We start from the raw sequence: 16426 nt of genomic DNA on the forward strand, positions 1-16426 counted from the left end.
AGCACACCCTGGCTCCTTCCATGAGATGGCACCAACGGCCTCGCAGGAGCCACCGGGCCACCTCCCTATGGGCAGCCAAGCCTCTGCACCCAACTTAGGTGGGAGAAGAAAAAGTCTGTGGCCATCCTGCAGGGTTGCCTGCAACATCTCCCACCAATAAACCCTTCTTTTGTTGATAGTCCAGGGTTGCATGGGCCCTTCTTTCCCATGGCCCCTCCACCAGCCCTCGGGAAGTGGTGCCACCTCTTCTGCATGGGTAGATGCTGGCATCCCGTCCTGGTAGAGGTGTCTGATGAGGAGCTTGGCGGGGATGCTTTGGAGGAAGTTGTGCGATGGCAAGGGCTCCTGCTTTTTCTTGGGTTTGTTCTTGGCTTTTTAACTGGCTTTGATTGTTTGTGATTGGTTTTCATTGGTTTTTGAGTGTTTTCTTGGCCAGCCTTGCCCAAACTTCCTTGTGTCAGAGTGGAACTCTTGTGCTTGTGCAAAGGAAGAGCTGTGTGTGCATCTTGAATGTTTCCAGGGCTGGGGCATCTTTGGTGCCCTGTTGCTATTGTGTGGGCACAGCCAGGGTGGGTCTGGCTTCTTCTTCAGCCACCCCTTGGTTAGCTGAGGCGAGGGCTAGCTGAGGACAGCCACCCCCCACTGGCTTTCTCATCCTCAGAGTGAAAGGCTGCCAAGTCCAGGCCCCAATAACCTGGGTGGCGCTGCAGGGGAGTCCGAGAGACTGTGGTGGTCTGCAGTGGTCTGTGAGGGTCTCCGGTGGTTTCCAACGGTGTCTGGAGGTCTCTGGTGGTCTCCAGCGCTGTCTGGCGGTCTCCGGTGATGTCCGATGGACTCTGGCGGTTTCCAGCGGACTGCAGTGGTCTCCAGTGCAAGACCACCGGAGACCGCCGGATGAGGAGAAGTAACTGGACTCCAGACGATCCAATGTGAATCAACAGAAGCCGTTTATTAAGCATGGATCATCATCTTTTATACCCTGTGTTGTAGCCGTACACGCGACTTGCTTATTTCTGATTAGCTAGTTACACTGTCCACGCGCTGTGCATGCAGTTCGTTCACACATCAGATTGGTTACAAGAATTCTCATAGTAAATTGCTTAGTCATTAGCACAACATGTTTTCTACCTTCTCAGTTCCCGTTTTTCCCATGTACTAATTCCATCTTCTACCACCTGTTTTGCTCTTAATCTAATCTCTCACAGTAGGGAGGCTGGCTCACATGGCCATTTTCTCTCAGATACATTCCTTTTTTTTTTTTCCCAGTTCCCCTTCCTGGCTGGGGAGGGGTCATCGGGTGAGAGAATAACCGTCTAAACGACAATAAATTGTTGTGGGTTTCTCAGAGCAGAAGAGGGAGTTATGTTGGAGCAGTTACAGGAAGAACTTGCCACCCACAGAGGACCGCTGAGACATTCCCAAACAAGCGGGGCTTTCCCAGGAAGCCCCCTGTGGCTGCCCTGAAGGTCCTCCCCCTTCCCTGCCTCGCACCACGCAGCAGGGGAGGGAGCAGAGCCCATCTCCAGGAGTGCTGACCACCTCTCTGGTGACACCGGGAGGACAGAACAGGGTCTCCGCACGCCTCCCCCAAACCCATCCTCCCAGCCCAGATCAGATGTGGACCAGACACTGCAGCCGGGCTTCGGTGAGATGATGTGCCACCCCCATGCAAGCCCCTGCCACGGCAATGGTGGCGGGAAGCTGAGGGACCCCCTGCCCGGCAATCCTAGTCCTTCTCAGTCCACAAAGTGGTGGTTATGGTGGTGTCCCTTCTGAGCTGAGTGACAAACACCACCGCGACAGCCCGTGGAGAAGGAGGAACGTCTGGGAGGGGTTGGTGGGCAGGGGAGAAGGCGGGCAGCAATTCAGATGTGCCCTGCTCAGCTCAGGCAGGAGCCGAGTTCACGGTCTGCGATTTTACACCCCGAGTAAGACTGCCCAGACCCATGCTTGGCCACGAGACGGAGTCTGCCTCCTGGAGTGCCCGTTTTGGGGTGGGAAGCAGGGACAGGCTGCAAGGTCCTCAAAGGAAAGTCATCTCCGCTCCCATCATGTGCCTTTAGGTGCCCTGTTGGCATGCGCGTGAGGTTCCCCAGCCCGGCACGCTGGAGACACGGTGCTTGGGTGAAATACAGCCCACCGGCTACGATGCACCATAAACGGGACAGAGAGGTGCTGAGAGCTGTTCCCATCCCGAGCAGGAAACCAAAAGGGATAATCCACAGCGAAGCCGTGAACGTCACCTGCAGCTCTGTAAATTACAGGGAACAAAAAATGCAACCGGTGTGAACCAGTATTATGAATGCACCTTAACTACAGGCGCCGCATTGTAACGCGTGACCTTGCTGAACTGGGGCAGTGGGAAAGAGCGAGCGAGTTTCAGCCTCAGAGCTACCCGGCGTGAAATATAAGCTGTTTTTCCAACCGCTTCTGCTGCCACGTGCGATCCCACTCCATAGAGAGCGACTGTACAGAACGGGCTGACCGGCTAAACACACACGAGTCATGAGGCAGCTTTGTTGACAAACGGACTCATATTTAGGGGGAAGGTGCCCAAGGCAAAGAACCGCCAAGATTAGCCAGCGAAAGCCCCAGCAAAGGCGCGCTGTGGGGAGTCGCAGCGCTGGAGCCTGGGATAGCGCTGTGCCACCCGGCATCATCCCGAACACATGCGAAATAAAGAGATTGAAATGCCAGGTTAAGTATATTACGCTTTCCATACCTAAAATTAAGGGTATAGCTAAAATTACCAATCCTTCCTCCAGCCCCAAAGTTAATTGTTCAATTTGTTGTGCCACTAATTTGAAATATGCAGCTTCAGCATCCAGGTGTGTGAAGCTGCTTTCACACTGAAGCTGCTCTAAAGGCACAGACTTTGGGTAACGCACAATTAATGAGCTCAGATTCTGGAATGATCTGCATTCACTATCAGATCGGAGATGGGACTCCAGTAATCCATGTAAACATGTCAATGTCTGGTAACGGGATTCCGAATTTACATGCACCAAATATCCTAATTTTGAGTCATTACACATCAATGTACTGAGCAAGAAGCTCAAAGGCGCAGTAAGGAATTAAGTCCTGACCATCAGCTGCATAAATCACAGGCACTGAGAAGTGTAACTGATGTAAAACTGCACTGTAAAGACATGCCAGGGATTACGACGTACAGCCTCTGGCACATCCAGCTGTTGTTGTATTTGCCTTTAGAAAAATGGGAATTTTTTGCCATATACGGGAGACAGAGAGGGAAAAAAAAAAGCATTTAATGTAAGGTGCAACAAGAGACTCCACTCAAAAAAGAAAGACTCTCAGTCTGGTGGCATTAATTTAATGAAACTGTCACTTTTTTATGTGTTTGGTTTTTGATGTTTAGAGATCACAACAGTTTGTTGTTGTGTTATCTCACACCGCCCCTCCCGAGCCTCCGCCTGTGGCCGCAGACAGGCCTCTGCTTTGTTCAGAACAGTATGCTCACTAAAATGTTGCTTGTTTCTTACCCACCTTCTGACTGTGTGAGAAAATAGCTAATTCCTGACCTTCTGACTGTGGGAGAAAACAGTTGCTCGCTGAGCTGATGTTACAGACAGTGATAATGAGGAGACAAACAGAAGTAGCTCGTCACCCAGGATGGGATAACAAGAAGTCGTTAATCACTTCAAGGCTCTTTTATGCATCACGTATGTACTCCTGTACCCGTTAGGACAGAGCCGTGGCTACTTCAAGGAACATCCTTAGCATCCTCAAGAAGTTGGCAAACTTACAGTAGACGTTTACTGTCCTGAGACGACTCAATACCTCAAAAGGATAATGTGAGGAAGGGTCTCCTTACCCAAACGACCACCGAGAAGCTCACGCTTGCGCAGAAGTGTTTTGCTGAAGCAGCAAAATTTCACACACATGTGGAAAAAGATGACTATGTAAGCCTAGGTGGCTTATGTATTAGGCAGGCGGAATTCTGAGACTATTTTGTGTATAAATAATAGGTGAATATCCCCGGTAAGGTGTGCTAGATTTGTGGGTTTTCCCCCTGGCACCTGACGTCGAATAAAGCACTATCTCCTCTCTAAACTACTTTTGGTTTCGAGAGCTTTTATTTCAGGTAACAATTCCCTGACTGCGCTTCATCCCCCTCCATCTCCCAGGACTGACGCAAAGCGATTGTGCCTTGGGCTGTAGTTGTGTGAGGCAAAGGTCAGGGAGAAGCTGTGGGATTTAGGGGAAAAGTGAGAGGCTGGCACATCACTGTTGGGGACGCAGGTGACAATCCCAGCTGTCGCCGGCTCAAACCCCAAACCAAAATGGCCCGTAGGTGCCTTTTGGAGCACACCTTGGGGAGGGTTCAGCGTGCAGAGACCCCAGCGGCTTTCCTCCTCTTGCCTGTTAGTCTGAGCACCATTCCTCTCCCCAAAACATGCCAGAATTAACCTTTTGCTGAAGGCTGCTCAGGATACAGTCAGAAAAGGCCTTTTGCTGTAAAAGCCTGGACATATTTGCCACTTGCAGGGGAAGAAACCCTCCTCTTCTACCCCACTTTTGCATTTTCATTAGCAGGCACCGCGGACTCCATCTGGAGTGGTCTAAGTGGACCACAGTATTCCAAGGATATACATCAGATGGAACGTGAGAGAGAGGTGCCTGCCAGCAGACTTGGTGTTCTGGAAGTCCAACCAGTGGGATGGTGGCGCTTCCAGGTGCTGCACGGGGCTGTGGAGGAGCCGGCACAAACACTGGAGCTTCTCCAAGCTGGGGAAAAGGACACAAGCTCTTTGGGGGGCTGTTGGCAGAGGAAGGGGGAGCCCCAGATGATCTCCCGGGGCTGCCCATCTCCAAAGCTGGCTCTTTCTCCTTGACAGTCTGCTCAGCCTCCTCTCCCTCTCCCTCTCCTCCAATTTTGGTGCCCAATCCCCCCGCCCTCCTCCAGCCAGTCCCAGCCTCTGCTCTGGCAGCCGGGGGCTCAGTCGTGGCCATAACCATCTTTTTCTACTGGCCATGTGCAGAGCTCAAAGCAGCCCAGGCCTCACCTCCAGACTCCTTGGCCCTCCATGCTTTATGGACAACTCGTCGTTTTCACCAGAATGCAGGAAGCCCAGGAAAACCCAGGAAAGTCTCCTGTGTTTCCTGGCCAGATGGAGCCTGCTGTAGATCAGGTCTTGTAGCCTCTTTGAAGCCTTCAAGTAGCCCTGGGCCAGACGGGAGCCTGCGCTGCCTGTGAGCATCCTTGTCCTTCGGCATGACATCACGGGACGCACCACACACAGCTTAATTTTCTTTTAATCCTCCATCAATTCCTGTGACTTTTGGAAATGATTCCGCTATTGACTAGACACTGGATCCCTTTCGGGCAGGTACGGTGTTGACAGGAGAGAGAGGAATATTCAAAAGCGGCGTAAAACTGCTGCGACTGGGCAATGTTGTGGGTCCGTGTAGACTCATGACGGCTGCTGTAAAAGATCTGGATCTGGGTATTTTCAGACGGGCAGCTTATGATCCAGAGGAATGCTGGATTAACAGACAGCCAGAATGTAGAGCTGCGACAGAAAGATGGACAGCTTTTGGCAGGATATTTTTGTACTCGGGTATCTGAATGTATCTCCTGAAATTGCAGTTTAGTCGACTAGGCAAACCTGGGTGACGTGTGGGAAATTGCCCCCCTGCTTAACATCAGCCTCACGGTTTCACCCTGGTTTTCCTTTTCTGATTTTGAGCTAAAATTCTCAAGGCTTTGGGACAAACTGTGTCTCAGGTGTCCGTCAGAACTGGATATGCCCCAGCACAACCAGGAATGGCAGTTTTGTAGTTTTAGTAAATTTGCGGTGCTTGGAGTTGTCACAATTAGGGAACCCAGTTTAATCACTTGAAGAAGTGGAGATGATGGAAATAGCCTACTTACTTTGGTGTGGTACCCAGAGCACGAGGGATTTGGGGACCACTTACTACTGCGTGCAGTTGATAACTTCTTGCTTGAGGGTCGCTGAGCGTGTGAATTTGCCTGTTTTACCCAGGCCAGTTCTCCTCGACTTTGTAGCTTTTAGGTACGTCACGAGCCCTTCACCTGAAAAGCTGCTCCGGATGCTCTGGTGGGACCAAAGCTTCATCCATTTTGGTGTCCCCTGCTGTCTCGCTGCATCAGGTTGCTCATGGGTGCTTGCCCTGGAAGTCCTGCTCTGTGTGCTCTGCAGAGCACCCGTGGGCCATTTACAATATTATCTAACGATTATTGCTGGATTTAGCAGCTACTTCAAAAAGGGTGTGGTTGCTGCAACAATTAGTGGTGTCCCTGGTCATGCAGTGATTCACCTCAACACGGTTGACTCCGGGCAGGGAGCGAGAGCAGGCGTAGATGGAGCTGGGAGCGTGCAAGGAGCAGAGAGCAGGGCTGGTCCGAGGGGGTGTGCGTGTCCTGCGGAGGGGCAGAGGTCGGCTTGCTTTAATTGCAATTATTTTCTCTGGTTTAGCTATAGAAAAGCAATGTGTGTGCTGAACTTTTCGTTTCGGTTTTGATGAAGTTGATTCTTCACCTGGCTAAAGGAAGACATGTCTTTTAAAGTGAAATCAATTGCGTGTCTACACGAAAGAGTTGGAGTTCCCTTTAATGCCAGATGTTTGGCAGCAGAGGCATGGCTTTCTCATGGAGGCCAGCTCCATGTGAGCGTGTGCACAGAGCGCAGGAGCTGGGAAAAGGAGAGGAAGCCGAGAAAGGCAGTGAGAAGACAGATGCATGCGCTGAGTATTTGATGAGCCATCCACAGGGCTCACAGTTAATCTAACGTGGTAAGGTGAAGCAAATGCAAACATTTCCTCTGGATACGGTGGGCCACAGAGGTGCTCACAGCAGAGCTGGTGGGTGTTTTCCCAAATTGGAGAGAAACCCCCTTAGGCTAGCCAGAGCGGATGCCCGAGGGCTGTACTGGGTTGCCCACTGATGGCACCGGGGGTTGTCCAGGGTGGGATCAAGTTGCCCAGGAGGGGCACTAGGTTGCCCAGAGTGTGCACTGAGTTGCACAGCGAGGGCCAATAGGTTGTCCAGGGCAGGAAGTAGGATGTGTGAGGTCACTGAGCACCCTGTGCCCCTGGCAACGCTGCCCTGGTTCTGTGTCACGGACGGCACTGGGGATGCTGCAGTGTCTGGCAGTGCTGCCACCGAACCCAAGAGCACCACAGTGAGTAGCAGCCCCCGCCAGGCACCCGCAAGCCTCTGGAGGCTCAGGGTGAGTATGTACTTTGGCTGGGAGGGGAGGGCTGAAAACGCAAGCATTTCTCCTAGTGCTCCCCAGTACCTCTTCTGTTGCCCAGACGTACCCAAAGTAGGTGGTCGGGGGCTCCCATCGTGTGTCTGTGTTCAGGGGTGGCAGAAAGTGTCACCCTGGGATGGCTTATCCCCAGGGGGATGCAGGGGCTTTTACTTCAGCTGGAAATGCAGGGAAAGGTGACTGTGGTCCATTCCCAAGGGGTTTTCCTTTCTTTCCTAAACAAAAGGGAACTGGCACTCACAGTGGTTTTTGTTGGGCCTGAGCACAGACATTTCTCCCTCAGTTCTGCCAAACTGGCTCGCAGTGTCGTGATTGTGAAAGCTTTTCAGCTTTCTTTGGAGGGTGTGAGTTTCCCGCTGCCTGTCCCACAGCCTCTTCGTCCAGGCTGGATCCTGGGGCGAGACTCGGTGCCCGCGGCTCTGCTGCTGCTCTCAAGTCAGGCCCCGGGGCAGCCCATGCCAGCATGGCCAAAACTGGGCAAGGCTTGTAACTGGAGTCCTCAAAGTTCCGTGATTTCCCAGCTGCAGGCTGTGCACTTGTGCCCTCTGACTCATCCTGATTTTCCTGGGATTTGCCCTAACTAAAGGACCCGTTATTCTCCTGCATTCGCTGTTCATTTATTTAGTAGCTGCATTTGGAGACAGTGTTCTTCTGAATGCATCAAACCGTTATGGGCAGGTTTATTCCCTGCAAACATGCCATTTTTAAAGGAATGGAGTGGCTTTCATGCTGTTACAAATAGGATTGAGCACAAGTTTTATGTCCTACCCCACTCCCATCCAGGGATCTTATGTCCTAATCTTTCACTGGGGCTCTGAGCCAGGCTGGGGGCAGTGGGGATGGGATGGTGTTAGGAGAAGGGCACGTCCAGCTGGCTACGGCAGCCACAGGGACTTATTCCTGCCCGTGGGTGACACTTGCAACCTTACAAGAGCTTCCCACTGAGCATAACTTACCCTCCTGAGTGTTTGTCCTCACATTCGGTGTGTTAGGTGCAGTTGGTGGCCCTCTGCATAGTGTTTCTGATAACAACTGACTGATAACCTCAATCTGAAAAGAGCAATAGCACCCACAGTTCTTGGTATCAAAATCTTCACGTGTGGCCATTCCTCCTAGGGCTACTGCAAGGCTGGTGTTTACAAAGCCCTCTGAAAGGACTTGGTGGGATATCTCCTTTCCAAGCGCAGTGATTTTACATCAGGTGAGCCATGGACATTTTTCTTCTTTTGCAAGACAGAGATGGCTGTTCTTTTGAGGCTGAAATAGGCTGCGGGGGACGGGGCGGGGTGTGTGTGTGTGTGTTCAAATTTGGATATCGTCCTGCAAAGCTCTGCTCACCTGCAGACTGCTCACTTGAGCATTTAATGCAAGTGAATATGGAGGGGATGAGGATGGAGTCCCTCACCCACAAATCGCGCTGGGCTGGTAGCAGCTGTGTGTCCAAAGGGGCGCAGCTCTTGGGGCTGGTAATGGCACTTTGAAAGAGAAAATGACATGTGGAGTACTAGAAGATCAGCAGATACCAAACCCAGCCAAAAGAAGCAGATGAACAGCAGAGAATCAGCAGCTACAGTTTCACGGGACTGACAGACTGAAGGAAAATGAGGGCACAATATCTGTCACTCTCTTGAGCAGCCATGATTTGTTTTTTTCCCCATTTCAAGACCTGATGCTAGATATGAACAACAAAGTCAGATCTTTCTCTAGATACAAATGCTTGGGACGCTGTCAGAAGGGATTTGCTTTGAAGACTTTTAGGCCTGTGCAGGCAATGTGTAGGTGCTGTGTGCATCCCTGTTTGTGTTCCAAGTTCCACGTGTTGCTGTAAGAAGGAAGGCAAGTGCAGGAGCTTACTGAGTGCGGTTGTCTTCTCTCTGCTCCTCTGTGCAGGACACGTACCTGAAGAGCAGTGTTCAAGAATGCAGCCTGGTCGATCTCCCTTAACGGCAACGTACGCCCATCCACGATCAACACCTAGCAAGTTTCTGCCTGCCATCAGTGCCATGGCTTCAAGCTATAAGGCCCGTTTTCCTTACTACCCGCTGCCTCAGAGCTCCGGCCTCCCCTGGGTGCCCAGCACCTACTACAAACCAGCTGCCATCAACCCAACTTTGGCTCCCTTTTCCAAAAGTTCCCAGGGGATGATCGCCAGCAAGAAGCTTCCTGTCATTGCAAACAGAACAACCTTCATCACCCGGTACACCCCTGAGGACTGGCACAGGTCCAACCTGACCAACTACAAAGAGTCAGAAACTTGCCAGCACAACGCGGAGCGTCTGAGAGTTGATACCTCCCGCATGATTCAGGATAAATATCAGCAGACAGAGAAGACACAAGGAGAAAGCACCAAAAACCTGGGAGTTCGTGCCAATGATATTGGATTTTGGAAATCGGAGCTCTGCCGTGAGCTGGGTGAGATGATCGGGGAGACCAACGCCCTCACGGACATGAAGAAAAGGCTGGAGAGAGCCTTGGCCGAGACAGAGGCCCCTCTCCAGGTAAGCACCCTGTGCAGTGGCCTGCAACCTGCAGCCCACTGCTGAAACATCTGCAGCCACTCAGACGTCCAGTTAAGTTTCACTGCAGCTCCGTAACATCTAGAAAGCTTTTAGGAAGAGACCATTAGTTAGTGATCAACAAATCCCTTGCCATCTGCTGCATCTCCTATCAGCACATTCTGAGCCCATCAGAACCAAATATTTTTATAAGCGGCACATCCAAAATCCTGGTTTGGGAGACACAAGCTCAGGTCTTGCTACAAGGCTCTGGTGAGGTCAGCATCAAGGTTGACACAGGGCCCTGCATTCAGTTGCAGTTGCACCAGGGACACGTGTGCTCCCTCACGTTGCTTTAACGCTGATGTTGCAGCTCGGCTGCTCATTGTCAGCTAAACCAGCTGCCCGGGGCACTTTTTTCTTCCCTTTTCTTCCCATCTTGAGATGGGGCCCGTCCCTCTAGAGAACCCTGCCCCTGCAGCCAACAGTCATGGCATGTCCCCAACAGGTCGCTAAGGAGTGCTTGCTTCAGCGGGAGAAGAGGATGGGCATCGACCTCGTCCATGATGACGTGGAGAAACAGCTCTTCACAGTAAGCTTGGCATCTCGGATCATGTGTGAAAGCTATTTTTACGTAAACTGCCCCGAGGAGGCTTTGCAGCCTTGTTCCCTACCTGGCTCCTTACTGCTGGCAAGGTGCTCAACCCTTCCAACCCCCAAAACCTGCTGGACCAGGGGACGGTGTTCCCCCACGCAGCAGCTCTATTAGTTGGTCTAATAAAAGAGATGACATCATTACATGTTTTGCCTTTGCCCAGGAAGTGGATGTCATCAGGTCGTGCCAGGAGAGGATGCAGCGGTACCTGGATAAGGCAAAAGCCCAGCTCGCGTAAGGAGAAGCTCCTTATCTCATGCTGTAGGGCTGATGGGCCTTTGCAGTTGGGATGTGAACACCCTGCAGACCCCGACCTCTACCCACACCCCGCAGCTGTAAAACCCACGCAGGCTCCATGGGAAGCGGGCGGTGATGCTCATGGGAGGACAGAGCTGCCTGGGCGGGAGCCGCGGGGAAGTGGAACGGGGAAGAAGCCGTTCCACCCGTACATCCCCACCGATGGCTGTTGTTTGCATGTTGAAGGTCCAACAGGGTGGCCCAGCACGAGCTGGAGAGAGACCTGGCCAACAAGCAGGCGGCCCACCGCATCGATGACAAGTGCCACCACCTGAGGAACACCTCCCACGGCATCTGCTACTACCGAGGGGTGGAGCGGGTCGATGCCACGTGAGTGCACGCCGGGTGGCACGCGAGCAGCAAGCTGTCTCGGGGATGCGCGGTGCCTTTCCCTGGCAGGGAGCTGCTGGTCCCCAGCCCACTGTAAAGGCAGGTCCGTCCTGCCTGGAGACACCGGCTTCAGAGAGGCCATTTCTCTCTGCTCTATTATCATTATTATTATTATCATCATTATTATTCTCATTCTTACTCTATTGTTGCTGTTCTTTTCCTTTCTGTTATTGTTCTTCTATTTAACTGTCTTTTATCTCCACACACAAGTTCTCCCTTCCCTTCCCTTCCCTTTCCCCTCCTCTTCTCCTTCTTCTCCTTGCCCTTCTGGAGGAAAGGGGGAGAACTGCACAAGTGGCTGCATGGTCCTAGCTGCCAGCTGGGGTTAAAACACGACCTATGGTCAAAATAAAAGCATAGATTAAAGCTACATTTGACCCACGCTGCTCCCTGGCAGGGTCCTTGCCTGCCCACATCCAGCTTCAGCAGCACGGGCTTACCAGGGGCCTCTCCTTCCTCCCAGGATCTCGGTGCCGGAGTCCTGGGCCAAGTTCACAGACGGCAACATCCTCCGCTCCCAGAGCGAACGGGCGGCCTCTGCCAAGCTGCGGGACAACACCAGGAACCTGCTGGAGGTGACGGCCAACGAGATGCGGTGCCAGTTCAACAGGGTGAACGTCGCCTTCACCAGCCGCATCGCCGAGACAGCCGACGCCAAGAGCAAGATTCAGACCCACCTGGCCAAGGTAGCCTGAACCCCTCCCTTTGGGTGTGACACTGTCACTTCCCAGGGACACCTCCGAAGCAGGACCCTCCACGCAGACCTGGCCCAAGGAGAGAAACGGTGGCCGCAGGAAGCTGGTTATAGCGTCATTTTCTGTTAGAAACTCCAAGTCCTGGGGACTTTCTTCTTGGAGCAGGAGGAGCTGGCACTGTGATTTCATCTCAAGGGATCCTGTCTTTTGCTAGCGCATCCTAGCTGACAGCCTGGCAGCACAGGGATTTCCAGCAGAAAAGGCCACCGCTGGTTGCATCTCCTGGGAGTTACTTCAGAAGCGCTGGCTGCCCTGCAGAGAGTCTTTGCTGGGCCTCTGCTGGGCTGCCTGCCGGGGGGTTTGCAGGCTTGCTTCTCCCCCAAGGACGTGCTTTCACTCTCAGTGCTCTGTGGTTGCTGCACGGGTATCCGTGTGCTTGCTCTGCCAAGCAGAGGAAGAGGAGATCAGTGACGGGCACCTGGCTCGGACCAGTGGGTCTCATGGAAAGCCTCCTGAAAAGTGCTCCACACCGTATTGATTCACTGAGCGGAGACTGGGCTGGCAGCGTTGCGGGCTGGTGCCACGTCCTTCAGTGAAAAATGAAAATTTTTCATGCATGAATAACCTTCCCTCTCTGAGTTGCTATTGATGGATGATCAGTTTCTGCAAGCAGTAGCTTTGGGAAGCTGGTAACTCACTGTGTCCATCACTGCTCCAACACCTCCTCTGACGTGACAGCAACAGCAAAGACAGGCTTGTTTTTTCTGCAGACGGACAGGAGAAAAAGGAAATTATGTTGTCACTTGAGAAGGTATTTTTTCATTCATGCATGTGTTTCTTTTTTACGGCAGACGCTGCGGGAAATCTTCCAAATGGAGATGAACATGGAAGCCATCCAAAAAGCCATGAGGGACCAAGGACCTCCGTTCAAAGTGGCTCAGACCCGGCTGGAAGAGCGCACATGGAGACCAAACATGGAGCTGTGCCGGGACACTGCCCAGCTCCGGTAAGGCAGGAGCACGGGGCCAGCAGGGTCCTTGAGGAGTCCCGGGTAGTAGCACTCAGGAACATCACTGGATGACAAAACTAGTCATGGGATGTTTTTCCTAAATAGTCCTTCCAGAAGGGCTCTGCTCTAATCAAAAGGAATGAGCAGGTATCCCAGCCTTTGGGTGCTGGGAGAGCTCTGCACCCACAAAGGAGGCTGTACACCATGGCTGTACACCATGGCCTGATGCCACCCCGTGAGGGGCTGGGTTTTTCCCACTTGGGTAAACCTCATCTTCTCTCCTGCCTGCTTCCCAGCAGTTGGATGTGCTCAGTTTTTTAGGATAAGCCTTTACTCTCCAAAAGGCTTGCGCTGAGAGCACTTAGGTCCTTCCTTTTGGGGAACCTCCAGGAAGGGTGCACCCTCTGGAGAAGGAGTAAGGGCTGTCCTCACCTCCCCTGGGGACAAACCCTTTCAAGGACATTGTGAGCTCTGTGGGATTGCACCCCGAGGGGCTGTGGAGGAGCAGGCTGCCCTGAGTGCCCAGCAGCACCCCCTGTGAGGCACCCCAAACTTCACACCTCCTCCGGGGAGCCTGCTGGGCAAGACTCCAGATGGAGCCTTTTAGAAGCAAGTGAAACCCAGCCCCAGAGCCTGTTTAGCATCTCGCACACCGTTGTTTTCTCCATCCTCCGCTTGTTTCCCATTCAATTTTTGCCTCTCCCAGCTGTTTCGCTGTGTGTGCATCCGTGGGTGTGGGCAGGACCCCTGCACAGGGAAATCCAGGAGGGGGACCCAACAAACCTGCAAAACCAAAGGGGAACAGGACACCACAGCTGCTCATCCCTCTTCTCGGTGGCACGAGCTGCTCTGGGAGACGTGCCTGCGCGTTGCCAAAGCCTTCGCGCAGACTTAGCCATGCCTCCCCGCTGAGGTCTGGAGGAGCTCTGCCCTCAGCTTTCCCATGCATCTGCCAGAAACGGGGGGTCCGAGTTAGTCTGAGCATGCTGAAGGGGGAAATCCTGTGCCCAAGGCGCCCTTCAGCAGGACCAGGCTCGAAACCACGCACGTGATGGGACCATTAATCAGGGTTCCTTGCTGTTTTCCAGCCTTGTCAATGAGGTCCACGAAATCGACGAGACGGTCCAGAGCCTTCAGCAGCAGCTGAGAGACACTGAGGACACCCTGCAAATGTTGGCTCATGCCAAGTCGATCTTGCAGCATGACCTGGCCGTCAAAGCCAACTCGCTCTTCATCGACCAGGAGAAGTGCATGGGGATGCGCAAGACCTTTCCCAGCACTGCGCGGCTGCTGGGTTCTGTTTAGGCTGGGCTCAGCCAACCTCACGTTCTCTGTTGCGGGAGGGATCCCCAGTGTTGATAAGATGCTTTGAAAATCCATGATTAGATTTTCACTTCCTGATGAAAGCCCCGAGTAGAAATTAAACGCTCATTTGGTGTGTTAAATTTTGTGGTTAAATGGCAGTACTCCAGGTGGGGTCTCACGAGAGCAGAGTAGAGGGGGAGAATCACCTCTCTCGACCTGCTGGCCACGCTTCTTTTGATGCAGCCCAGGATGGGATTGGCCTTCTGGGCTGCAAGTGCACATCGTTGGCTCATGTTCAGCTTTTCATCAACCAGCACCCCCAAGTCCTTTTCCGCAGGGCTGCTCTATCACATCAACCCCCAGCCTGTATTGATAAGGAGGATTGTCCCGACCCAAGTGCAGGACCTTGCACTCGGCCTTCTTGAATTTCATGAGGTTCACTCAGGCCCACCTCTCTGGCTTGTCCAGGTCCCTCTGGACGACAACCCGTCCCTCTGGCATGTCGACCGCACCACTCAGCTTGGTGTCACCTGCAAACTTGATGAGGGTGCACTTGATCCCACTGTCTAAATCATTGATGAAGATATTAAACAGCACTGGTCCCAGTACAGAACCCTGAGGGACACCACCTGTAACTCCTCTCCAACTGGACATCGAGCCATTGACCACCACCCTCTGGATGCGACCACCCAGCCAGTTCCTTACCCACTGAACAGTCTGCCCATCAAATGCGTATCTCTCCAACTTAGAGAGAAGGATGTTGTCAGGGACCATGTCAAAGGCCTTGCAGAAGTCCAGATAGATGATGTCCCTTGCCCTTCCCTTGTCCACTGATGCAGACTCTGCATTTTATTCAGGCCCCGGTGCTCGGTGGATCCCCACACATCAAGCACAGCCCATGCCGGTTTCCTCCATGTATTTAGACACCAAAGTCACAAGGCAGTACACTCCCAGTTACAAGGGCTGCTCAGGAATTTACACACCAGTCTCATATCTTCAATCACTGCTCCTGCCTGGAGGAAGGGTCTTCACCTGGGCAAGGGGCTTCTTGGCCTGCAGCTGTGTTTTTTAGTATTATCATGAAGACGGTTCAGTCAAGGACGGCTGGACTTGGGTATTCACTGCCAAATTGGCGTTGTTGGGAGAAACATCTTGATTAGATGTTCAGTTAAGGTCTTAGTGTCCCAGGTAGACCAAATAATTAGGCTACAGATGTTCCTTCAAACAATTCCCTTTGATCCTCTCCTTAGCAACTACCTGCAATCATCCTTAACTATTGTGTCACGGATGAAAATACTTGACACGGTTATGATTTAGCAAAAGTTATTAATGATGTAAGGTAGATTGAGAGGTTGAATTTTAGCAGCATTTAACCATTAACTGACTTAGGGATTCACAAAGTGAGCAAACAAAATAATTGAATAATATCTAAGCACACACACGTACAGGTCTGCCGTCGGGAATTTCTTAATAGCAGGCAATGCCAGTGAGCCAAAAGGTGCCGCTTTCAGGTCCTGCACACGCATGGGTGGACAGAAGAGCATCCCCATCCATACAGCTAATGTGTATCTCACTGCATACAGGTGGAGAGGTGGGTGAGAGAGAGAGAGACTAGCCTATAGCTAAAATTTCCCTTTCTCAGATTTAGGGTAAATACTCACGATGCCTCGGCGTTCCTCAACGGGCGACAGTTGAAGGGTCTTCTCCCGCCCCAGCCTCGAGGCATCAGCCTGAGAGGTACCTCAACTCAGGGCGGTTACTGGCCACAGCCCGCTGCGATCCAGAAGAGCTCAAAGGGTCTTTACTAGAATCGCTACCTACAGGATCCGAGACAATTGACTTTTGTCAGGTACTTTTCCACTCCGGCCCGACTCGGACGATGGTTACGCACCACCAGAGCTTGGTAGGCCTTCAGGGTCCTGGTACTCCCCGCCCTGTGGCCACGATCCATACGGTGTCAGGAGCGATCCATTGAGGTTATCATCTTCAAACAGTAGGAGCCGTGGGGACTGGGCACACTACTGTGCTCTGCTCTGTGGCTCTCTACCTTCTCTTTCATGTTACACCGTTGTGTCACGTTCTGCGGCCCAGGCTGGGAGGGAGATCACGCCAAGTACCGAGTGGCCTGAAGGATGGCGGGGGTGGGGAGCTGCACCACCACACTATGGAGCCAGTACATAAAACTTGATTAACTACAGAGCCAGTACATAAAACTTGATTAACTACAGAGCCATGGTTAACTTTAAATTCGATGACAGATAGCAATACTTCCCTGCTCCGCTTTCCCGGCTGCCAGCCTTGATGAGCATCCTCACCCTCAGCGCATC

General features: G+C 52.5%; 1 protein-coding gene across 1 annotated transcript in view; it reads left to right on the forward strand.

Moving 5' to 3' along the window:
* The window catches only part of LOC141738295 (tektin-3-like), a 37541-nt gene extending 23264 nt beyond the window's left edge, over positions 1 to 14277 (forward strand). The window contains exons 4-11 of the mRNA XM_074573504.1: positions 8370 to 8454; positions 9144 to 9751; positions 10257 to 10340; positions 10567 to 10637; positions 10887 to 11030; positions 11554 to 11776; positions 12637 to 12791; positions 13883 to 14277. Of these exons, the coding sequence (XP_074429605.1) occupies positions 9173 to 9751; positions 10257 to 10340; positions 10567 to 10637; positions 10887 to 11030; positions 11554 to 11776; positions 12637 to 12791; positions 13883 to 14099 (1473 nt within the window). The 5' untranslated portion in view covers positions 8370 to 8454; positions 9144 to 9172 and the 3' untranslated portion in view covers positions 14100 to 14277. The remainder of the gene's footprint in view (positions 1 to 8369; positions 8455 to 9143; positions 9752 to 10256; positions 10341 to 10566; positions 10638 to 10886; positions 11031 to 11553; positions 11777 to 12636; positions 12792 to 13882) is intronic.
* Positions 14278 to 16426: the final 2149 nt, after the last annotated feature.

This window comes from Larus michahellis, chromosome 2 (genome assembly GCF_964199755.1).
Source record: "Larus michahellis chromosome 2, bLarMic1.1, whole genome shotgun sequence".
In the NCBI taxonomy this organism is placed as follows: Eukaryota; Metazoa; Chordata; class Aves; order Charadriiformes; family Laridae; genus Larus; species Larus michahellis.